Source organism: Equus caballus, chromosome 15, assembly GCF_041296265.1.
Source record: "Equus caballus isolate H_3958 breed thoroughbred chromosome 15, TB-T2T, whole genome shotgun sequence".
In the NCBI taxonomy this organism is placed as follows: domain Eukaryota; kingdom Metazoa; phylum Chordata; class Mammalia; order Perissodactyla; family Equidae; genus Equus; species Equus caballus.
The window spans coordinates 34,012,282-34,036,263 of NC_091698.1; the positions used below are offsets into that span (position 1 = coordinate 34,012,282).

Consider the following 23,982-nt stretch of genomic DNA (forward strand, 5'->3'; position numbering starts at 1 on the left):
AGGAATTCCTCAGCCATTTGGAGCCAGAAGGACAGGCTTAACTGAAGTGACCCAGGCTTTCGTCCTGGGGAGGAACCTGCAGTGGTGGTCCCTGTCACCCAGGCTTGAGTGTGTGTATGTGTGTGTGCCTGCGCACACATACCACAACCATATTAGGCGATCCCTGTGACGTGGCTTCTGGGATCAAAACCAGGGTGTTCTCTCCCTCCCTCTCTTCTTTCCCTAAATTCAGTTTTTCATCCAAAACCTCTTCTTCACCTCTAGTCCGATCATCCAGTGTGTATTAATGAGTGGAGGCGGTGTAGCTGGTGGCTAAGAGCACAAGTCTGGGACTCGACCCTGGATCTACTTTCGACCTATGTGACCCTGGGCAAATAGTTCAAGTTTGAGCCTTAGTTTCACCATTTGTAAAATGGGAATTCTAGTGCTTGGCCTCTGGGAAGCACTTAAGAGATGGTAGCAGTCTCTTAATAACAATGTTAATATCGTCATCATTATTCGAGTGCTTCCTGTGTATGTGGCGCTGTGTTCCGTGCCCTGACCTCACCGAGTTTACAGCCAGGTGAGGAGTCAGGTCTGGTCCCATCTGAGCTTGTCTGCTTCTTCACAGGCGTGGAAGACATTCTGGTTAAGCCGAAGGCGGATGTCAGGAGACGCAGGATCGTTGAAGAGTCCACCCACTGCGGGCCCCGGGTGAGGAGGGCCGGGGACGCTGCTGCCTGCTGCCGAGGGCCGGGTCTCCTGTGGATGAAACCCACACCCTCCTCACTTGGCCGCTGCCTCTGACATGTTCCTTTTCTCATTCAGGCTGTCAGGGCTGCATTAAACCTGCCAGAAGCCGCCTCCTGTGATGAGGTCCGAGAGAAATGGCAGGATGCCCATCTGGGCAAAGACCAGAGGGATTTTAACATGATTGATCTGAAGTTCAAGGAGGAAGTGAACCATTACAGCAATGAGATTAACAAGGTTAGTCCAGCAGCGCATGCACTTATCACCACCATTTTGAATGCTGGTTTCTTTAAAAATTACATTTTGATTCTCACTCAGGTCCCTTTGGAACAGTTTGGCTGTTTAATAGCTGACTAGGTGAGATGTGAGGTGGGATGTGTAGAATTCATCATTTTGAGGAGCCAAGGGCTTCATTTCCTCACCTAGTGTGGGTCTGGAAAGGTCTCTGATTAATGCTGAGAGGGAATGCTTTGCACTTTTTTTGTTCTTAAATGTTTATATTTGGAGGTGATTGCATTAAACGGGACTGTGTCTTTCCTATGGGACCGCTGCAGGGTGGAGGAGGAGAATGAAGGACCAGAAACACCACTGCTGCTTGTATAGCGGAGCCAGGGGTGAAGGTCTGGGTTCAGATCCTGGCTCTGCCATATACTTGCTGTGTGACCTCGGTCTGTGCCTTGGTTCCCTCACCTGGAGGTAGGGATGTGAGAAACACCTACCTCATAGAGTTGCTGAGAGGATTAAGGAGCTAATTTACACAATGCTTTTGGCACGGCGGGGCTCCAGAGCCCCTGTCTGCTTTTCCACCGAGCCAGTTCCTGTGCAGTGGAGAAAGGAGAGGGAAATCCCTGCACGAGCCGAGACCACCGCCCGGTTCTCTCCACCTTCTTGCTCCAGAGCTGGGGTTCCCAGTCCTGTGGCTTAAAGGAAGCAGCCTGGCCCTCCCCCTGCCTCCTGGGCCTCAAGGCCCAGCCCAAGGAAGTGAGGAGGACACAAGGCCAACGCTCAACAAAAGTCAGTGTTTGCCTGTGGAGTCCTCCTGACTGGCGTCCGGCATCCCTTAGGCTGCCAGGAACTCAGACCTCTCGTTGGTACAATCTGTCCTTGAGAAGTCCTGTTCAAAGGAGCCTTCCCAGCTCCGCCCCAAGAACTGAGAGGCTCAGATTCCAGGGTTGACCCAGAATGCTGGGGGTGGGGCTTTTGTCTCAGAAGCTTCTCAGAATTGCTTCTTGTCCCTCCGGTTCCCCTCTTTCCACTCAGTCTGCCTCTCCTCTGTCTGGCTGGGTCTCTGCAACCATAGACAGAGGATTAAATAGATCCACAGCTCCCTTCAGCATCTCCCCAGGCTCCTCCTGGACAGCTTTGCTCACTTCCACTGGCGCCGGAGCTGAGGCAAGACTCCCACGTGGTGCTCGGGTGGCATGTTGGCAAATGTGAATATGACAGATGTTGGTCGTCCTTGCCAGGTGTGCAGGAACCAAGGCCATGGTCTGCTGGGTGATTTCTCAAGGGCATTGCCTTAAATGTTATTTTTAACCAGCTCCTATTTAGACCCACAAACTGGATATGGTGGTTCCTCTGCTTCTCCCTTTTTGCTGCCGTCTGCCAGCAACAGGAGCTTCAGGCTCCCTGGCAGAGGATGTCAAGAACGCACATGGGGCCATCAGTTAGACTTCTCTCAAGGGGTTCTAACAGAAGGGTTGATGCCAAAAGAGACTTCTTACCTAAAATGGGATTTGGCGCTTATCTCTGGATAAATAGTCTGAGTTTGTTGCTTTCGCATCCTGGGTTTACTTTTTGAACCTGGGAGTTCAGAATAGGGGTGGAGTCACTGACCGATGTGTTTATTTAATCCACAGGCGTGCATGCCTTTTGGCCTGCACAGACAGTTCCCAGAGAACAACTTGCAGATGATGGTGCAGTCTGGAGCCAAAGGTTCCACTGTGAACACCATGCAGGTGCGAGCAAAGGCGGGCTGGCTGGTTTGCCGGAAGGGTGGGGTGATTGCAGGAGGCGGTGTTCAGATTTGTTTCTGGTTTTTAAAGGATCTACCTTCTGTATAAAATCTGGCAAGTACTGAAAAATATAAAAGCACTTAGAAATCAGTACAGGAGCTAACTGCTGTTAACACATCACTGTTACAGACAAACACAGATGTAAATATCCAGATGTTGATATGTACAGTACAGACATTGTAAATTTACATACTGTGTTATGTATTGTATTACATATATTTGTGTTAAATATAAACACTGTGTGTATATACATAATCTTAGCTGAGATCCTGCAATTTTGCACGATCTCTTCGTTTCATTTAGTATTCCATTATAACCGTTGTCCCAGAAGTTTCTTAACCCTTAATTTGAGGTCCATTATTTTCTCAGATTACTGCAGCGCTATGGCAGCATTTTCACAAATCTTAGCAGCTTTTTTTTTTTTGGTCTTGATGACCCTGAGAGGGTCTTAAGGACCATCTCGTCGTTCAGTGAGTGTAGAGTAATAGGAATGGGCTTAAAAGGCTGAAGGCCGTCAGGAAGCCCCCTTCACTGCAGTGAAATCCAGACACTGTCCTTTCCCACACCAAGACTGTTAATAGGTGGTCTTATTCTCTTTTGGCCTTAGAATTTAAGGATCACAGTAAATAACTTTTCCCTGTGGGCCTTAGTTTCCCCATGAGGACTTTCAGGTCCCATCCAGGTATAACAAGTGAAGATTCTGAAACGTGGCTCCTTTTACAAACATGGACCATTTACAACTGACCCCAGACATGAAAACTCTTTCTCAGACCATAAAAGGAAAATGCAGTTATTTTCTTAAAAAGCAAGCTTCCCTGGTTCATTTAAAAATCTGGGTTGGCCTTCAACACAACTCAGTTTCCGTGCAGCTTTTCTTGCAGAGCAGGCACTCCCTCTCCTTTGAGGATGACACGCGCGTGGGTCTTGAGTTTCCTTTGGGTTTCCTTCCCCCAGATCTCGTGCCTGCTGGGCCAGATTGAATTGGAAGGTCGGAGACCCCCACTGATGGCGTCTGGCAAGTCACTGCCCTGCTTTGAGCCTTATGAATTCACCCCCAGGGCTGGTGGTTTTGTCACTGGCAGATTCCTCACCGGCATCAAGCCTCCTGTAGGTATTTTGGTTTTTCCTTTTGGCTTTTCTCCTCATTTCCAGGCTCAATGGTCAGAGGCCTGTGACCTTCACCAACAACTTTGAGCAAAGACATTCAAATAATAAATGCTATGCCATTTGCTGCTTACCCACTAGACCCTAAGGCCCATGAGGACCATAAGCACTCAATCATGTCATGTCCACCGTTGTAATACCAGAGCCTAGCACAGTGCCTGGCACGTGTGGGTGCTCAGTGTTTGCTGATAAATGAAAAGATGAATAAGACCAATCCCAGCTCCACCTTTTCCTGCTATGTGCCTTCCCAACCAGTTCTTACCTGCCCTTGAAGACCGCTGGAGAATGGGATGCCCCTCACCAGGCTGCTCTCCGTTGCCAAAAGGAGCATCACAGAGACGTATTTCATGACACCCCCTCAAGAGAGCCTCCCGTGGGTCTGCCTTCACAGTGGGAAGATTAACTAGCTGTAGCAAATGTCTAATTTTCCCTCAGTCAACAACAGGATTCTCCCCGAGGAGAAGGGTTTTCTCATTACACTTGTCAGAAATGGCCTTTTGAATGTTAGTACCTTTTGTCCCCTAGCCCAGTGCATCTCTACAAGGGTGACCCTTGTGGTCAGACAACTAAACCTAGGTTTATGAACAGGACTGACCCTTTGTTTCAAGGTCACTGGCTGCTCCAAGGGCTCTTCCACTGGTCCCACATGGACTCTCCAGTGATCATCTGTGGCCTCTGGCAAAGGGAGGTGGAGAGCTGACATAGACCAAAATTTTTTAAACTATGGTTGCGACCCCTTAGTGAATCATGAAATCATTGTAATAGGTAGTGACCGGCATTTCTTTATGTAGTGAAACAGAACAGGGTGGTAAAGAAAGCATCAAAGTAAGGATGGGAGAGTTTCATAAAGTTCTGGTTTGAGTTACGTATCTTTATATGCATTTGTGTGTTTTATGTATGTGTTTGCTGATTACTATTGTAAATGTATTTCTTACTATGGGTTGCAGTCAGAAAGTTTGGAAAATACCATGTACCTCTGTTAACACTGTTAGAAGCAGAATTCAGACATGTGGGCAAAACCCAACAGTGATGTGGCACCAGTGCCGCCTGTGTTTGGAACCTGGGTTGTGGGGTGTGATACTGAGGATGGAATGCATGAATGCAGGTGGAGCACTTGGCCCATGTAAACAGGAGCTGTTGCTTCTCATCCACTTGTCCCTCTGCACTGGGGGAGGACAAGACAAAGGTACCCTCAGGGGAAGGTGGAAGTCACTGGGGCCATCGGAGTCATCAAAGCCAAGGGCCCGAGGAGGTCAGGCAAGGCTGCTGGAGGCGTTGGCCTGAGCCACCCTTCAGGAAGCACTGTCCTCACTGCCACCTCTGGGACCTGGGTCCCGCTTCTCCCACAGGAGTTCTTCTTTCACTGCATGGCAGGGCGAGAGGGTCTGGTCGACACCGCGGTGAAAACCAGCCGCTCCGGCTATCTGCAGAGGTAAAGAGCACCAGGGGATCAGTGTCCCAGGACCCTTTACCCCCGTCATCCTTCACACTTTCATTGACACTTCACCAAGGATTCCCTTGGATGAAAAAACTTCTTTAAAATGTCCATGGTTGGCTGAGACAGAAAATAGATATTTTTCTCCTTCTAAAGGACTGGTAGCACTTGAGCTCAAGGGTTGACACAGGGCCCCGTGTACCTTTCCCTGGGGAGGTTACAGATACAGGGGAAGGTCTCGTCCTCCGCCCTGGGAGAGCTCAGCAGTCTGGGACAGTGCAGAGGGGATTGCAGGCCCGGGGTCCCTGCCTGTGAGTCTGTAACTGGAGTTCCTGTCCTCCTGAATGCAGGCGTTACGTCGGGCTTCCTCAGCCCAGACCTGTGTGTTTTCTCTCCTCTCTGGGAGGAAATGGAACAAGTAGGCACGTAACACCTGTTTCGGCAGGTTGGGGAATGAAGCTTAAAACTGACCCAGGCCTGACTCCAGAGTGTCCGGCAGGACCAGGCAGCAGGGCCCTGCGCTCCAGCCTCCCTCCTTTGGGGTGCAGCGTGGGGAGGCTCTGCCATGGGGATTTTTGATAATGGTTCTTCTGGAGCCCAGAGAACCTGTGCTGGTAGAAATGGTGGTAGGAATGGAGGAGACAGCAAAAATAAATCCCCACACCTCCCGGGCCTGGTTTTAGGTTACACTTTCAGGGAACCCTGCTGACTGCTGACAGGGAGGCAGAGCCCTGTTCTTCCCCCTCCTCAGAGTCTGCCCATCTGCTCCAGCTCTCTCCTTCCTCCTGCTTCTCAGCTCCAGCTTCCCCAACTGCATCCCTGGATTTGCTCCCTTGCCCTTGATGCCCAAAGCTACAGCCCATGGGGTCGGGTAGGAAGGGTAAGTGTGGGTTTGGGGTAGAGACCCATCTGGATGCCTGTCAGTGAGGAGCCTGTCTGCAGAGCTGGTAGTGCCAGGTTGGTGAGCTCCCCTCTCAGGGGCGTGGATTGCATGGCCAGTTCCTTCCATGAACAGGGGTCACACCTCCCCTCTATTCACTTAAATCATCCAAGAACACATGTGTAGTGTAGAAAACTAGCAAACAGATGATCAGATAAGTCTGGAGGAAGGTGGGGCATCCATGTGTGAGGCAGGAGTCCCCGAGGCCTTTTGAACGCAGGGTGGGAAGAAGGAGGATGTCAGGGATCCTGACCAGAATGGAAGAGCAGCAGCCATTAGGGCAGGGGGTGCAAGCACCCGGGATGCATCTTCCAGGGGCGGGTCATGACGGACAGGGTGAGTGCAGTGCTTCGGATGGGGTGGACAGGAGGAGGCTGGCGCGGCTGTGGCAGAGGCCCAGGCCAGGTTGGAAGGCTGCCTCAGGAGGGTGGCAGTGGGGAGGCAGAAGCAGACTTGGAGCAACTGGCTGAAATGCAGGAATAAGGGGCAGTGAGATGTCAAAGCCAGCTGAGTTTTCAGGCCTGAGTGGCAGCACAATGGCGCGGTTGACAGAAAGCAAGATGCTGCAGAGGGGAGAGAGTGTGGGCGGCTGAGGTTGCAGTAGCAGCAGGATATTCAGGTCAACACTTCCAGTGGAGCCTTAGAGATGAGGCCGGGGATGCAGCCTTGCTGTGCTGAGAGGTGGAGCCCTGTGAAGTGAGGCAGGCAGAGCAGAGGGCTGACGGCACGTCAGCATTTTCAGCTGAGGGAAGGGGGTGCTCAGCACCAACCTTGCCAGGCCCTGGGCTGGGTGCCAAGGTGACAGTGGTGACTAATTCTGAGCTCTGTGCGTGGAGCTCAGGGGAACAGTGGCTCCTAGAAAACCTCCTCTTTAAAGTGGAAGGGGGGAAACTGAGGCAGAGTGGCCAGAGTTATGCTAAGGAGTCAGCACCAGGGCAGCAGAGAGAGAGAGGCTGAGGGAGGCAGCTGACTACTGAGGACTGAGGAAAAAGGACACCTGGTTAGGGTTATCATGTTAGCATTTAGTTCCTAATGTCCCCGTAGTGTCCCCAGCAACCTCTGGGTGAACAGTGTTGGTGAAGCATTGGGTGGGGAGGCAGCCCCTCTGCTTTCCCTGCCTTGCGGATTTAGGGACTCTGGTCCCTGGGGAGTTCTTCCAGTGCAGGAGAGTGAAAGGACAGGGAGTGGTCGTGGCTGTTGGAGCTGGAGCTGGGAGCCAGGGTCGAGCAGTGGCAGCCAACCTCTCAGTCACACAGCTGTAGCCTCCTCCTCCCAGAAAACCCTCAGGAAATGCAGCCGCTGTCAGGGAGATGCTGCGGCTCAGAGCCCGGGGCATTGAGCCGGCCCATTGTGGAGTCTTGCTTCCAACGCCCCCCATCAGAGGCTGCGCTGGGAGGTGGGGAGCCTGATGAACCTGGTGAGCCCTGAGCCGGGTCTCCCTACAGGTGCATCATCAAACACCTGGAGGGGCTGGTCGTCCAGTACGACCTGACCGTCCGCGACAGCGACGGCAGCGTGGTGCAGTTCCTCTATGGGGAGGATGGCCTGGACATCCCCAAGACACAGTTCCTGCAGCCCAAGCAGTTCCCCTTCCTCGCTAGCAACTACGAGGTAGTGTGACAGACCCTCAGTGCCTGGAGGGGTGGGCGGGGCTGTGCGGTGGGCCTCTCACCCTGATCTTTGCCACCCGGTCACAGTGGCTGGTGAAAAGTAGAGTGGGAAGAGTTGATAAAGCACTCATCGATACCTTGAAACGTGACATTTCCTGGCCCCTCTGTGGACTTTCCTCATGAGAGGTGGCAGGAATGCACATGCTTCTCTAGAACAGCCATCATTTGGGGCTGTTTGCTGTGTGCCAGGCTCTAAATTGAAACGCACTGTGGATACCATCTAGTTTCATCCTCACTGCAGCATGGGGAGGTGGGCGTTCTACCCATTTACAGCGGAGGCAACTGAGTATCAGAGCTGAAGTGACTAGCCGGCCAGTGGCAGAGCCAGTGGTTGAATGAAGCCTGTCTGACACACAAGCTCGTGGTTTTTATGCCTTAATTGACTGCCCCAGGAGTGACCCTCACCATTAACTGAGCAGTCTCCCGATTTGGAAGATTGGGATGCTGCAACCACGATGACCTGTCCAAGGTCATGCAGCAGAGGGCAGAATTAAAGGTTGCACTCTAGTGCTGCCTCCTTCCATCCTAGCGCCTGTCCCAAAGCTCCCGCCCTCCCTTCCCCTCCTCCTTTCTTCCCAGAAACTCCCCGTGTTCTGGAGGGGCTTTGCGTGTGCTGGCATCTCCTCCGTGACCCCCTCAGCTCCTAAGACCACCAGCTCCCAAGTCTGGTTTGCACAAAGCGAGGGCCCTAGTTAGCAGTGGGTGCCCAGCCCCCCGAGAGGCAACGTGAGGGCTCCACACAGACCATCTTGGTCCTGTGAAGTTGTGTGACGTAGCCCTCATGGCACACCCTCATCTCTTGGGTCTGTGTATGCGGTTTTTGTTTTAGGTGATAATGAAATCGAAGCACCTCCATGAAGTTTTATCCAGAGCAGATCCCCAAAAAGCTCTCCGCCACTTCAGAGCCATCAAAAAATGGCAGAGCAAGCATCCCAACATCCTGCTGAGAAAAGGCGCCTTCTTGAATTATTCCCAGAAAATTCAGGCAGCTGTGAAAGCCTCGAACGTCGAGGGTGGGAACCAGAACGGCCGCAGCCCCGGGACTCACCAGGTGATGCGGGGGACGGCTGTATCCCCGCTGCCTGGTGCATACAGGCATCTGTCGGGGCTTGAGGAAATGGGGGGTTGTTTTCCTAATAGAGGGTATAACACTGTGATCCAGCTTCATTCACTGTTAGTCAGGTAACAAGTGGCACCAAATAGGAAGTTAAAGAGAAGACTCTTTACAGGAGCAGGAGAAGCTCATGGGTTGGTACCCTGGGCTCCTCAACACCCCAGGTGGGAAGGAACAGGGAGGCAGGGAGCACTTTGAAGCAGTCTATGTGGGACAGCTTTGGGGCATTGAGTGTGTGAAAGCCTGGATAGGGGGCAAACAGGGATCCAGCACAGCCACCTGGCTCATGGTGACTGTGTCCTTGTTGGCCTAGGACGGTCTTGGCAATGGCTCTCATCCTAGCATTGTTATTAATAGTGGCCTGTTTTACTCTGAAAGAATCCCAGTTTGGACAGTAGCTCATATGGTCAGCTACCTGTTGTTGAATGGGCCAGGACGAAGAGCTCAGAGTCAGGGTCAGGCAGTGCGCCCTGGGATGGGTTCAGTTTCTCCCTGTTTGAGCTGTTGAGAGGGTTTTCTCAGTGCAGTCAGATCTCTGTGTCTTTCCCCTCCTCTTGTTTGAAGCCAGTGTCTTTCATCCTCCTCATCCTACTGGATGTGCCAGGAAGAGAAGCCCAGTCCTGGTGTCCTCCAGTGTAGCTGAGTCCTGTCCTTTCTTTCAGATGTTGAGGATGTGGGGCGAGTTAGATGAGCAGAGCCGAAGGAAATACCAGAAAAAGGCGGCTCCTTGTCCTGACCCCAGTCTGTCTGTCTGGCGCCCAGACATCTACTTTGCATCAGTGTCGGAAACATTTGAAAAAAAGGTGGATGACTACAGTCACGAGTGGGCATCTCAAGCAGAAAGGAGTTATGAGAAATCAGAGCTTTCTCTCGACAGGTAATGACGTTGATTTGTTGCACAACATGTGCAGGAGGAGACTGCTGTCAGGCCCTTCCCTACCCACTCTGGAAGAGGGTGGCAGCCTCCTGGGGTTGAGGCTCCAGCAGGGGGAGGGAAGTGAAACCAAAGGGGCACCTTACAAGCCCTCAGAGCTTCAGGACAGGCAAGAGCAGCTAGGCAGGAGTGGACCCCCCCAATTTGGGCCAAGACAGAGAAAAGTGCTGGGACAGACGCTTGCAAAAATGGTCTGTGTCTTGAGTTTGGTGTGGTGGACGTGGCTGACTGAGAGGCAGGGAGTCTGGTCACCACTCAGCAGCTGCCAGCTGTGTCCCAGGGCACATCATTCACTGTCTCAGCCTTCCCTGAAGGGTTGGATCTGGTTGCTCCATGATCCTTTGAGCTTTGAGTTTCAAAGTTTTAAGGAAGAAGGACCACATAGTCCTCAGCTTGGACTTGTTCACACATAAAAAATTGAGATTAAACAAGAAAAAAATCCTGTCCATTAGGTGGGTGGGAAGCCAGGCTTGAACCAGCACCGAGCCACAATGGGTTAAAACATCGAAGTGCCTGCTGGGGGTTTGGAGCAGTTGTCGGGGATCCTTCCCACTCAGCTCTCGAAGCTGGGCCTGCAGAGCTGGAAGGCCTCTGAGATGTCCGCCCTAGCCTGGCTGCTCGTCCTGCACGGGTGAAAGCCAGCCATGTGTGTGGAGAGGCTGGCAGGGTGCAGGGAGTGGAGGAACAGGAGGGGAGGGACGGGGTTCTCTCTTTGCCCCTTAAAGTGGTCTCTCCAGCCAGGCCTTAGAGATTCCCAGATAGAATCCATCATGCTGCGTTATCACAGCTGCCAGCAGGGCTTTGCTGCAAGAGCAAGACCCTGACCCGCCTGCCCTCTTCCCCTGCCTCCCTGCAGCTCAGGATGCTGGCGGTTACCTTCAGGAGGACCATATCGGCCTCCCTCCAGCTGTGCTTCATCAGGAGGGGGGAGGTTAGCCTCAGGGAGCATCACCTGGTTTCAGAGGGCTGAGAGGAGGAGGCGGTTCTGCCTCAGTGGCTCTTGCAGGGAACCTGTTAGCAAGCAGCAAATTCTGAGTGCACCTCCTAAGTTCTTGGAAGTATTTGAAGGTTTTGCTGTCAGCAATCCTGCCATGCACTCAGAACTTGCTGGTTTGAAGTAATTGGGAGAAAAGACCCATTAGCAAAAAGTCTGACTTTTAAAAAGAACTTGCATAGAAACGTAGTTTTATTAGTTTCCTCTGCATTCACACATTTGTCTGTCTAATCTTCATTTGTTGAGCCCCTTCCTTGTTCCATGGGCTGGGGTCATACAGCATTCCTGTGGCTATACTAGAAGGGCCAGCTTTCATAGGAAGAATGGTTGCTAAATTACACAGTTGTATGGCGTGCATACGTCCATGTGGCCTGCAGCCATTGGCACTAATTAAGAAAATAAACACCCTCTTCCCTCCTCTCCTATATCCCCAGAACTGCTTAGGGAACCTCTTCCTAGTTTGTACAGCGGGAGCTTTAAGCCCTCTCCAAACTGTCACAGCTAGTGGAGAAAAAAGAATTCACATAGGAAAATGTGAGCAGTGAGCTCAGAAATTCTCACTGCTTAGGGGGCTTGTAGTAGCTGGCGCAGAGTGAACACGTGGCTTTCTCAGGGTGAACGTGAACTGTCCGAGCCTGGACATCCAGAGCTTCAACCACCCAGCTGGGATCTGTGCTGCGTAATTTAGGACATCCCAGGGTCACTAGCAGGAATGTAAGGAGGAGAAGGGTCATTTGCCTAGGAAAAACAAGCCCGGAGAGGGAGAGGTAGTAGTTCCGTACACCCTGGTTTTGGGTGGCATCTGCAGGTCCTAACAGACAGACAGATGGTGTCTCTGCTCCTAACTGCTGCCATCCCTGCCCCGTCTCCAGGTTGAGGACCCTGCTGCAATTGAAGTGGCAGCGCGCACTGTGTGACCCCGGTGAGGCTGTGGGGCTGCTGGCTGCACAGAGCATCGGGGAGCCCTCCACACAGATGACCCTGAACACCTTCCACTTTGCCGGCAGAGGCGAGATGAATGTCACCCTGGGCATTCCAAGGTGCAGGGCCACAAGGGTGGATGGGGTGGGGTCTGTCCTAGCCCCCTCCTGGGGAAAAGGTCATTTAGTGAGAGAGAGAGTGTGTATGTGTGTCTGTGTGAGAGTGTGACCAGGTCCCATCAAAGTGGGGATCAGGCTTGGAATTTCCAGAGCCCAACTGGTTTCTGTGGCTGGATCAGTGCCCAGACCTCTTAGAATCTCCATTTATCCCTCTCCCAACTCGTACATCACAGTTACCCAAGGATGCTTGTGAAACTGCACTCTCCTGTGGTCAAGACTCAGGAATGGATGTTGGTAACAAGCCCCATGCAGGGCCACCTGGTTTCCCAATTCTGGGGGCATTATTCACCTAGAACGTGACCCAGAGGGGTCCTGGCCCTTGAGGTAAATGTACGCACCCTGCAGGATGATGGCCACTGGGCCAGATGGAAGAGTATGGTGGTCAGACTCACCTGCATTTGATGCCTGGCCCTGCCACTTTGTGGCAGAGTGATTCAGACAGGTTCCTCAGCTTCCCAATCCTCACGTGTGGAAAGGAGGCGGGGGCCCACCCTGCAGTCGGGCTGTGCAGGCTCACTGAGCTCATGGGCAAGGCTTGGAGCATAGTGCCTGCGCCCAGAAGGAGCACTGCAGATGCTAGTTACCTTTCCTGCATTGCTCATTCATTCAGTAAGCTCTTAGTAAGCACCTGCTGCATATAAGACACGTAGGAAACAAGAACAAGACTCAGCCCTGTCCTTGAAGAGCCCAAGCTCCACTGGAGGAAACTGACAGGAGAGTTGCTCGCTGTCACACACAGGGCCACAGCTGGGAGACTGATCCAGCGTAGCTCCCTGCAAGATCCCAAGGTCTCTCTCAGATCCCAGAAGAACTCTGACATCTTTACAAGAAAGGCCTCCCACAAATAGGAATCTGGGTACCTCTCATGATCACATGTGCCCTGGTTCTGTGACAGGTTGAGGGAGATTCTCATGGTGGCCAGCGCCAACATCAAAACGCCTATGATGAGCGTGCCTGTGCTCAACACCAAGAAAGCACTGAAGAGAGTGAAAAGCCTGAAGAAGCAGCTCACCAGGGTGTGCTTAGGGGAGGTAAGTGTTTCCCTGGGACCCGCTGCAGACTGGGTGGAGGCATTTTCCTGCATCCTCCCATCTTAGAAGGACAGATTTTACTGACTGCTTGGGCCCTGGGCCCAGACTTCCACTCATGAGAGGAAGCTTTCTGTGCCAGGTGCCAAGCACAGATGGATCAGGAAGCTTGAAAAGTAATCATTAGTTCGGCAGCATTCTCATGTGCCTTAAAAATAAAAATGCTTCCTGGGTTAGCTCACCACCCCCACTGGAGCCCACTCCCTCCAGCCTCTGGTCATTCTCTGAAGGTGACCTGCCATCTCTGGGCCCCCTCAAGGGATCCACCCCTGCAGAGCTCACTGGAGTTTCTTTGGGGTTTTGGCCTGTGGCCCCAGACCGTGTCCCCACAAACCCTTGGGTTTCCCATAACCCACTTGTAATGCACAGTCCACTGGGACCTGGGCAAGTTGGATTCTCTGTCTACCTGGTTCTAGGTGTTGCAGAAAATTGATGTCGAGGAGTCTTTCTGTATGGGAGAAAAGCAAAACAAGTTCCGGGTGTACCAGCTGCGATTTCAGTTCCTGCCACATGCGTATTACCAGCAGGAGAAGTGCCTGAGACCTGAGGACATCCTGCACTTCATGGAAACTAGGTCAGGACACAAGCTACGTTGGTCATTTGACTTTGTTGTTGACCTTGAGCACTCCAGGCCACAGGACTCCTGGAGAAAGTGTACATTTGCCCAGATTAGTCCTCCTTCATGGGAAGTGTTTAGGAAAACAGCAGGTCTTGCAGCCTGATCTGGACATCTCACCCCTGATCTGGCTTGTGGGTATGACTGCCTCAACCACCCACCACTCCTTGAACCTTTTCTTTTCTCTGGTTGATGAGTCTTATCTTCTCAGGTTTGTAGGCTTTAAGATGTGGAAGTATCTGTACTGAAAGAGAATGGAGCCTGTTGTAGTGATGCTGCTGTGATGTCATACCAGCACGTGGTGTTAGTTTTTGGCATGATGTGGTTCCAAGCAGTATAATGTGGTTCCCGATACATTTATCTCTCTTAATAATGAGTGGTATACTGTGGCATGCTGCTCTTCAACCCCAGTTCTATAACTGTGCCTTCGGTTTCTTACAGAGAAATTCTGATTCCCTTCTGGTAGGGAGAATGAGCATCCTTTTTGTCTCAAGTTCAAGTTACTGTTGGACGTTTGAAAAGCACAGGCCACAATGCTGAGTGCACAGGAGTAGGAGGGTGGGCATACTGGGGCTGGGGCAAGCCAGGAAGAGCTCGTGAAACACTTTTGACTCATCAGCAGACCCTAGATTGTTGATTGCAAACTCAAATGGCCGTGGGCCTGGCAGGTAATAGTGGCCAGTGATGCAGGTTGGGAGGCTCCCGTCAGTCTGGAGAGTGCAGAAGCTGCCTCAGGGGGCCGGAAATGTGGGCCGGGGGTCCAGATCTTCTGATTCAAAAAAAAAAAAAAACAAGAGGAAGCCCTTCCACCCTTTTTTTCCCTGTCTTTTGGTTGTTTGGTTGCTTATTTTTGTTTTTATAAGAAGTCTCCTAATTTTTAAACATCAACTAATTTGTATGTTTTTAAAAGCCTGGTAAGGCCCAAATAGATTGCATCTGTCAGCCACAGACCACTGACCACTGCCTCTAGTTTAGGCCAGCTCTCAGGTCCTCCCAGAGCTGCTCAGAAATGAGAGCTGATGGCAGGGTAGAGGCAGAAAGTCCACTGCATTCACTCATCCCACAAACATTGACTGAGTGATGCTCACTTGTAGTCAAGTCCTAGAGACAGCGTGGCCAAGAGAAAGTGACTATTCTGCCATTGGCCCTCTTCTTGCCTCTCACCTGGAGATGTGAATTGGCTTCAGGCTGGCTCTCTAAGCAGGTGTTTAGGATGGTGGGTATCATGGTAGATGAGCTTGGATGTGAACTCAGCCCTTTGGACAGGGGTCACTGGCCTGGCCAACTCTGCCCCGGTTTACCTGAGCCCCGGGTGAAGCTGTCGCTGGCCAGGCCTTAGGAACGCCTGCATCGCTGTCCACCTGGGTGGAGAAGGTTCCTTTTATCAGGCAGCCCAGTGCTCTCGTGGTGCTGGGCCATGTCACAGGAGACCCATCTGTGCATCAGCCTGCCGGCTCATTAATTAACTGGGAGGAACATAACTCCCAAGTGCACCACGTGTTTGTGCTGGCCAGGCAGCTCTTCTCCCAGAAATGGGAATTAGGATCATGTGGCCCCTTGAGCATTATCACAAGCAAGCGGAGTTGGAGGGTCTGCCCCATTTCCATTCACCTGAGGCCTAGGCCTGCCTGCAAGTAGGTCAGCATAGGGCACGGGCCAGGCTGTGCTTCGAGTTCTGGTTGCTTACATTATCTGAGGAATTGAAAATCTATCACTTTTTAAAAGTTTATTCTTGATGAGGGACAACCCTGGTTTCTTCCCAGCAGTGAAGTACTTTATCAACTCCTAGTTTGTATTTTGCTTGTGCACTTGAAAAGCTCTGATAAACAAGGCCATGTGCAGTCGCTCTTGGTGGAGCCACTGTGTGACCTCAGCAGAATGGGCCAAAGATGAGAGCAGGAGCAGTTTGTGAGCTGAGTGTGGCTTGGACTGCCTTTGTCAGGCCTGGGCAGCCAAGCAGCCACACGAAGGCCTCTTACAGACCACAAGGAAATGTGAGTGTGCTTTCCAAAGAGTACCCCTTCCCCCAGGAAGCTTGTTCTCCTTCCTTTCTCCCTTCCCTTCCTCCCTCCCTCCTTGCTCTCCCACCCCCTCTTCTCTCTCTTACCCTCTTCCCTCCCTTTCTTTCCTTCTTCTCTCCCACCTGTGGAATCATGAGACTGTTTTGACGTAGATATGACACAAAGGAAAATAGAGACATGGGCACTTCCCCAGCTGGAGACATCACACTGAAGGTCCCCTAAATATCTGTACTGGCACCTGTCACTTGGATATTTCTGTAAATCATCTGGAAGGTGGGCTGGGGGTGATGAAGTGGAGAGAGCACTGAGCTAGGAGTTGGGGTGTAAGTTCTGGCCTCTGGTCCCCAGCCATGAAGTGACCGAGTTGGCAGTCTGCAAACACAGCTTCTGTGAGTCTAACTTTGCAAACAGCAGGTGGTGGAGCTATTGCCAGGCACTTTCAGAAACAGCCAAGGGTCATGTTCTCTGTTGGTAATTATTTATGTGGGATGGGAGGTTTCTCTGCAGCCTCCCCCTCCTGTTCACTGTCAGTTGCCACATTCTAACAGATAGCACAACCCTCACAGAGAAGTCACCGTGGGCCTGCAGTTCCCTTGTTCTTGGCAAAATCACAGAAGGGCAAACTGTTGGCACCCCCAGGAGAACTTGGCACACTGGTAACATGTCTACCACTACTGGTCCCAAGTTTATTCTGCTTTCTCGCCTTCTCCCATGTTCTCCACCAGTCCTCTTCACCAAAAGAGGCAGGCAAGGTAGGAAGGATTCCTAACTGGGGCCATTAGGGAAGGTCTCTCGGGGGAGTTACAGCTGTCCTCACCCTGCCTTTGGGGGTGGGTGCAGCTCCAGCAGGTGGATAAGGGGCTGGGGAAATTTCTGGCAGAGCAAATGGCTCAAACAAGAGCCTAAAAGATGCACAGGGGTGTGTGGGAGCAGATGGGGAGTTGGGGTTGAGGCCTATTGTGAGGGCTTGAAATACTGGGGGGAGGAGCCTCCGATCAGTGACAGGCCAGGGGAGCAGGATGATTCAAGCAGCAGCACCCCAGCAGAGGGAGGTAATGAGCAGCTCCTGGGTGCAGGCAGCAGGCGGTCCTGTCCACACCCCTGTTCCACCTCATTTCATCTCCTCCACTTAGCACAGTGGGTTCGGGGTGTGGTGGGAGTGGTCCCCACTGTACAGGTGAGATCAGGGCCCTCCTCCAGCAGCACAGGGACTTGAACCTGAGCCTGTTCTTTCAGAGAGAGTGGCAGTCTTTTGTGTTTAATAAACCAAATCGTAAACATTCGACCTGCCTGCTTCTCCAGGCAAGGCTCTCAGCTCCTGTCTTTTCATCCTTGCATTGCCCTCAGGAACATGACAGGCACATCGGAGACACTCAGAGAATACAGGACAGCTGGCTGGATGATTAGGGAACCTGACACTTTAGATGATTAAAAGCAGTTCCCCCTTCTTTGGGGGGATACATTCCAAAACCCCCAGTGGATGCCTGAAACCGCGGATGGTACCAAACCCTGTATCCACTATGTTTTTTCCCATACGTGCATGCCTGTGATGAAGTTTAATTTATAAATTAGCCACAGTAAGAGATTAACAACAATAACTAGTAATTAGAACAATTATAACAATATATTGTAATGAGAGTTACTGTAGATCTTAGCAACCTCAGCCCATGATTTTTTTCTTTGCTTATTAAGTTGCGAACTTTCACCTTGTTCACTAAAGGAAGCACTTTACGGCTTCTCTTTGGTGTATCTGAATTGCCAACATCACTACTCTTGCACTTTGGGGCCAATTATTAAGTAAAATAAGGGTTTCTTGAACACAAGTACTGCCATACCGTAACAGTTGATCTGATAACTGAGACGGCTACTAGGTGACTGATGGGTGGGTAGCACATACAGCGTAGCCATGCTGGGCAAAGGGATGATGCACATACTTGGGAGGACGGAGTGGGTAGGTGCAAGATTTCATCATGCTTCTCAGAACAGCATGCAATTTAAATGTTATGAATTGTTCATTTCTGGAATTTTCCATCTAATATTTTTAGACCGAGGTTGACTGTGGGTAACTGAAACTGCAGAAAGTGAAACTGCAGATAAGGGGGGGCTGCTGTATATGAAAAAGGGAGCAGGGGGCAAGGGTTTGGGGTGAGGCCCTAAGGGAACGTAAAAATGGATAACTCAGGAGGAAGGAGCGGGGCCAGGAAGGACCCCCTAGGCTCTGCTTCAGGTTGGTTCTTTTAAATTGGTCTGATTCTAACCTGTTGACGTGATTTAGTGCCACAAAGTAAGATCACTGCCTTTGAAATTCTGATGAACTCTTCCGCATCTTAGTTCTTTCATCGAATTCTTGGGCGCAGGAGACAGGACTTGTCAGGCCCAAGCAATGCTATTTTCTGGAGATGTGGCGGACGGTGGGCAGGGGAAAGTCCTAGTCCTGGCGCGGACTCCCCGCTCCCACTGTAGATTCTGCCATTCTTGTTAGACGACAGCCACCCACCACCAACAACTGTCCTTTACTGGGCACCCACTCTGCCAGGCCTGTGACAGGTGTCAGACGCAGGGTTGTTTCTAATCCTTACAACGAGATTGCATGGTACATATTAACACCCACATTTTACAGACAAGGGAGCTAAAGCTCAGGAGACTGTTGTGCTCAGAGCCACGCACCCTAGGAGTGGCAGAGCACTTGTTCACGCCAGGCCTGGTGGGCTCCGGAGCCGTGTTCTTTCTGACCTGCCAGGTGTTGTTCAGAAACAGCAAGAGGGAAAGCAAACGAGCTGATAGGAGAGGCTGGGTCTCCATCTCATGGGTAGTCCCCAGCATCACCTTAGGTGGGCGTGAGATCTTTGGACAGATCTTCTGCCCCCTCAGTGAGGGGAGAATGGAGATGCTGGTACTGAACAGGGCTGCACGGCTTTCTTCTCATTTCAGATTCTTTAAAATTCTGATGGAAGCCATCAGAAAGAAGAATAATAAAGCATCAGCTTTCAGAAGCGTCAACACTCGCAGAGCTACTCAGCGGGATCTAGACAGCGCTGGGGAGTCAGAGAGGATTCGGGTGAGTGAGTCCCCCAGGGGCCCCTTGGGCCTGGCACAGGGAGGGTCCCAGGGCAGGGAGGTGCGTAGGGTTGCAGCTCGCTTAGTCTTCTTTCCTGGGAAGGCTGCGACTGTTCCCAGCGCTGCTCCACCCCCTTCCTGATGTGGCCATCTCTCCACTAGCCTCAGCATTTATCTGCTGTTGAGAGAGCCGAGGAACAGTGTTTACCTCTTGGGTGTGGTGGGCCGTGCAGGGGAGGCTACCAGAGAGCATGGTCTGGTTGGCCCTGGGTGCGGGCCTCAGATCATCCATCTGCCTGCTCTCAGGGACCTCTCTGAAAGTGACTTTTTGTCCTGAGGATAGACTCAAAGAAATGGTACCTGCTGGGCTTTTGAAAGTTCTTTCTGTGTTTTCATTTTACTCTGCCTTTGACTTACCTGGGCCAGGTGAACTGAGGCCCACGGGTTACTGGCAGGGACCAGAGGCATTTGAAGCAGAGAAGTTGGCCTGCAGTGACAAAAAAGGAGGGAGTCAGGGAAAAACCATTGTAGGCAAAATAGTCCAGGAATGATAGTACCTCATCTGCCAAGAGACCCAGGGGAACTGTGGGGGCAGGTCTCTGAGTGTCGTCTGAGCCAGCAGTGTGTAGGGCTGTACAGTAACAGGCCGACATGCTGAGCCTGCTTGGGTGGAGGTTGCAGCGAAGACGGGTACGTGCAGCCCCTACCCGGCTCAGTGATCTCAGCTATGTCACCTCCTCTCTGGGCCTGTTTCCTCTTCCCTAAAATGAGGGACTCGCCTAGGTCAGAGAGGCTGCTAGGTCTTCTGCCTTGGGGGGTCTACCGGTTGGCTGACTGAAGCATAAATGGGCACGAACTGTCTTTGAAAGCCTGCCTAGGCTTAATTCTTAAGTTACCCAGAAGGAGACTATAAGAATCTAGGAGCCAAGGTCAGAAGGAGAAAGATAGAAATATTTGGTTTTTGAAATACTCAATATTCCACCAAGGCAACCCTTTCTCTTCCTCTACACCTAAAACAAATACTTGGAACAATATTTTGTACCATCTTCATTTAATGATTTGGAAATCCTAGGCACTTTTAAAAAAATTTTCCAAAAATGCAAGATTTTGCAGGTGGTGCATGTAAAGATGAAGACTAAGGAGAAGGAGTCATGGAATACAGGGCTAGCTCAGAGTAGATACTGGTGGGCGGGTAGATGGAGAATGGATGGAAGGTAGGCAGATGGATAGTTGGAAGGTAGTAGGTGGATGTGTTATGAATGGATGGGTGAATGGATGGGGAGCTAGGCAGGTGGGTGGCAGGATGGGTGAATGAGTAGAAGAGTAGGTGGGTGGATAGATGGATTCACCAAGCACTGGGTGTTGGAGCTAATCTTCCTTCTTGTCTGCAAACCACAGGGAGAACAGGAAGGGGATGAGGAGGAAGAGGGACGCATTGTGGATGCTGAAGCTGAGGAGGGAGACGCTGATGCCTCTGATGCCAAACGCAAGGAGAAGCAAGAGGAGGAGGTGAGGGGACTCTGGCAGGAGTGAAGGGACTGTAGTCACATCCCTCCTCTGTCACGCCTGAGGGATCATTCCCTGGTGCATAAGGCCATAGCTTTCTGTCATGCTGGGACCCTTCAGGAACCTTGAAGCAAGACCAACCTGCCCAGCACACCTCTCCATTGAGAAGATGGTGTTCACAGGACAGGAATTGGACAGGGGCCATCCCAGGGCTGCCCTTGGGGTCTGGCTGTCCCTGGATTTGAATCAGATTCGAGGACCCAGAGGCCTTTGGCAAGGAGACCATGTCAGGCTGCCTCCTGTATTTGTAATGAAAATATAATACCTCCCTCCCCTCCCCCACACCAGTCCTCTGCTGTCATGATTGCTACAAACAGAGGGCGGTTTAGAGGGGCTGAGAGAATTCACAGGAAACACAGCTTGAGGTGAGAAGCTGAGCTTTGGGGTAGGGGCATGGGGACCCAGGGGCTGGCATTCCCAGGGAAAGGTGCAACGGGAGAAAGGAGGACAGCAGCCCAGGCCAGTGGAGCAGCCAGACCAGTCAGGCGAGGCCTTTGCAGGGGGCTTGTTCCGCAGGCAAAGCTCAGATAGATGGTGGGCCCCAGTGACACAGCCTGTGCTCCTCCCCTGCCAGGTGGATTATGAGAGCGAAGAAGAGGAGGAGAAGGAGGGGGAGGAAAACGATGATGACGATGTGCAGGAGGAAGGCCCAGTCTGTGGGGAGGGCCCCCGCAAGGCCCAGAAGCAGGATGAAGAGGTGGGCTCAGGCCCCGAGGAGGACTCGCCTCCTGCTGCCCCCCTGACACAGCCCCGGAAACCCACCCGCACCCGGGAGCCCCAAGGAGCTGAGGCCGTGGAGCGCCGGGTACAGGCTGTGCGTGAGTCCCACTCGTTCATCGAGGACTACCAGTACGACACGGAGGAGAACCTGTGGTGTCAGGTCAGTGCGGTGTGCGGCCAGGGCGGTGGGCAGGGAGGGGCCTGTGAGAGTAGCTTGCTGTCTTTTTAATCCCAATCCCTTAAAGAACCTAGCGACGGCTGTGGACCCTCTGCCCCAAGTCACCGCCCCACACTTTGGACTTTCAGTTCCTGGGGGGCCACTTCTCTCTGATTTGTCAAGAACAGTGTGTGTGGGGGGTTCTGACCTGCCAGGCCCTACAGGTACTTTTAACTACGTCACCTCATGTAAATCTCAGTACAATTACGTTAACATAGATCAAAGTGGTTGTAGAGGCAAGTGGAATACTCCATTCCTTACACATGTAGCCCCTGGTCACCAGCTTCGCGATTGCACAATCTCTTAAAGGCTGGCAGGTTTGGATGCCTGGGCGTCTACACGCAGACTGGCTTTTTTGTCCTTTCCTTTGATCCAGTTCCATGATTCCCAAATGGTAGTGTAGATAAGAATCACTGACCAGGATTACAGACACGAGACCACGCGTATTGTGCTTTGTGGTGACTGAAAGGGTATCAAGGGCAATGACGAGCAGACAGGATTGTCACTGTTCTCGCCAACACCTGTGAAAATGTTGCTCCTCTATTTTCACCCCAATCCAAGAGATGGCTGCTGTGTGGCTGGTTGAGCCCCCCAGAGTTCACACGTGCAGACCCACCCGCCCGGCTCGAGCCAGCCGGGTCACCTGCCCTAGCCAAGGTGTTTCCTCACAGGGTTTTGAGGAGTCTCCTGGGGAAGCTGGTCGTGGGGCCGCTGGCTCCTTTGTGGGGCTGGGGTGGCTATCTCCCGGGCCCAGGCCCAGCTCTGCTTCCTCTTGCAGGTGACGGTAAAGCTCCCTCTAATGAAGATTAACTTCGACATGAGTTCCCTGGTGGTGTCCTTGGCCCATGACGCCGTCGTCTACACGACCAAGGGCATCACAAGGTGCCTTCTGAATGAAACTACCAACAATAGGAATGAGAAGGAGCTTGTCTTAAACACAGAGGGCATCAACCTCCCGGAGCTGTTCAAGTACGCTGAGGTGTGTGTCCCCTCTCCAGGTGTCTGCTCGCCCAGGACAGGGGCTTCATGCTGGCCCTTCTTGAGCCACTCGCACTTCTTGCCCCAGTGTCCCCACACCACGTTTGGTGCCCTGGGCCACCTCTTGGGATCCACGACGCACGTGAGTCTAGTTAAGGCCTGTAATACAGAAACCTGTTTAACTTTATCTAACCCAGAGTTTCCTGAACTAATTTAAGTACAATCTCTTTTCCTTGAAATTAAAACCTTCCCAAAGTAGAGTTGTAAGAAATAATTTGCTGAGTCACTGGCCTGGGAGCTGCTTAGTTTATCTGGCAAAGGAGGCCCTGGGCGCACAGGTGGCCCAGGCCCAGCCCCTGTCAGCCCCTGTCTGGGCCCAGGCCCAGAGGCCCACATGCTCCCGTCCCACCTACTCCACCAGCACGTCTGTCCTTTCCTCTGAGCTGTTTCTCCTGGTCCCGCCCCCACTTTACTGAGTCTCCCAGAACCTTCTGAGATGCTCTCAGCCCCTGGGCACAAGTGTTTTCCCCACATAACACTTAGGAGCTGGGACCCCTTTAGCCCACTTTCCCCTAGTCTGCACCAAGCTGACAAAGCCCCCCTGCCTCGTACACGTCTCCCCTCACAAAGGCTTCTTCTACCCCAGAGCCTTGCACCAAATGCTTCCCCAGAGGACAGAGCAGGAAGGGATTGTAACTCCTGAGAGTCTGCCGCTGACGGGACGAGCTCCGTGTCAGGCTCAGAGGGTTTGTTTAAACAAGGGCAGGCAAGCTGCCAGGGTCTGCCGTCTCCTGTGAGGGTGACCTGCCATAGTGCAGAGCCACCACGGACCCCCCCCAGGACAGCTGAACTGGAGCCTGACGGCCTGGCTGACCCACGTCTGTTCCATGGGCCCTGGAAAGGTGTCTGTGTCTCTGCTAGGGAACTTTCCTTACCTACCGAGCGAGGCCTCAGTCCTAGGAAATAGGTCTCTCTGTTAAGTAAACAAACCATAAGATACCTTTCTTCCTGTTGACTCTCAAGCGGGCACCAAGTCTTCTTGGCTCTGGTAACGACGAGACAGACCTGGGGCCCAGCCAGCAGGCTGTCAGCAGCTCTGCCGACACTGTTTCCTTTCGTTGATCCTGGGCTGCCTCGCGACCACTTTGTCATCAGCTGTGCTTGACTGTCAGACAAAGAGAGCGCAGCCCAGGTGGGACATGCCTGCAGACGGCCAGGCCCTCCAGATCAATCCCTCCTTCCTCCCACAGGTTCTGGATTTGCGCCGCCTCTATTCCAACGACATCCACGCCATGGCCAGCACGTATGGCATCGAGGCTGCACTGCGGGTGATTGAGAAGGAGATCAAGGACGTCTTTGCTGTGTACGGTAAGAGGAGCTGTGGACAGCACTCAGAAGGTCCTGTGTGTTGGTTCAGCGCCACAGGGGGACTGACGTATGGGCACAGTGAGCAGGTAGCCTGTAGGAGACCCTGAGAGTGACCGTGGAGAGGGGGGCTTATGTTTCAGTCTTGTGCAGTGAGTCCCGTCACCAAGGCCCCCTCATTTGTTTCTCGTCTGCTGGCCTCTGGGAAGCCCTTGTTTGATGACCTGGCCCCATCCTCCCAAGTGAAAACAGTGCTGTT

At 52.3% G+C, this 23,982-nt stretch overlaps 1 protein-coding gene across 3 annotated transcripts in view; it reads left to right on the forward strand.

Moving 5' to 3' along the window:
* Window positions 1–23,982, forward strand: part of POLR1A (RNA polymerase I subunit A) — a 77,519-nt gene that overhangs the window by 50,144 nt on the left and 3,393 nt on the right. For 2 of the 3 annotated variants that reach the window (XR_002805851.2, XM_001916192.6), the window contains exons 17-32: window positions 611–693; window positions 808–966; window positions 2,589–2,687; window positions 3,699–3,851; window positions 5,258–5,340; window positions 7,729–7,894; window positions 8,783–9,004; window positions 9,730–9,944; window positions 11,868–12,035; window positions 12,991–13,126; window positions 13,600–13,757; window positions 18,752–18,878; window positions 20,276–20,386; window positions 21,018–21,323; window positions 22,159–22,359; window positions 23,609–23,726. Coding sequence is in view for 2 of the 3 variants with exons in the window: in XM_001916192.6 (XP_001916227.4) it covers window positions 611–693; window positions 808–966; window positions 2,589–2,687; window positions 3,699–3,851; window positions 5,258–5,340; window positions 7,729–7,894; window positions 8,783–9,004; window positions 9,730–9,944; window positions 11,868–12,035; window positions 12,991–13,126; window positions 13,600–13,757; window positions 18,752–18,878; window positions 20,276–20,386; window positions 21,018–21,323; window positions 22,159–22,359; window positions 23,609–23,726 (2,505 nt within the window). In the remaining variant the exon portion in view is untranslated. Of the gene's footprint in view, window positions 1–610; window positions 694–807; window positions 967–2,588; window positions 2,688–3,698; window positions 3,852–5,257; window positions 5,341–7,728; window positions 7,895–8,782; window positions 9,005–9,729; window positions 9,945–11,867; window positions 12,036–12,990; window positions 13,127–13,599; window positions 13,758–18,751; window positions 18,879–20,275; window positions 20,387–21,017; window positions 21,324–22,158; window positions 22,501–23,608; window positions 23,727–23,982 lie in introns of all 3 variants that reach the window. The other variant, XM_070235162.1, reaches the window with a different exon arrangement.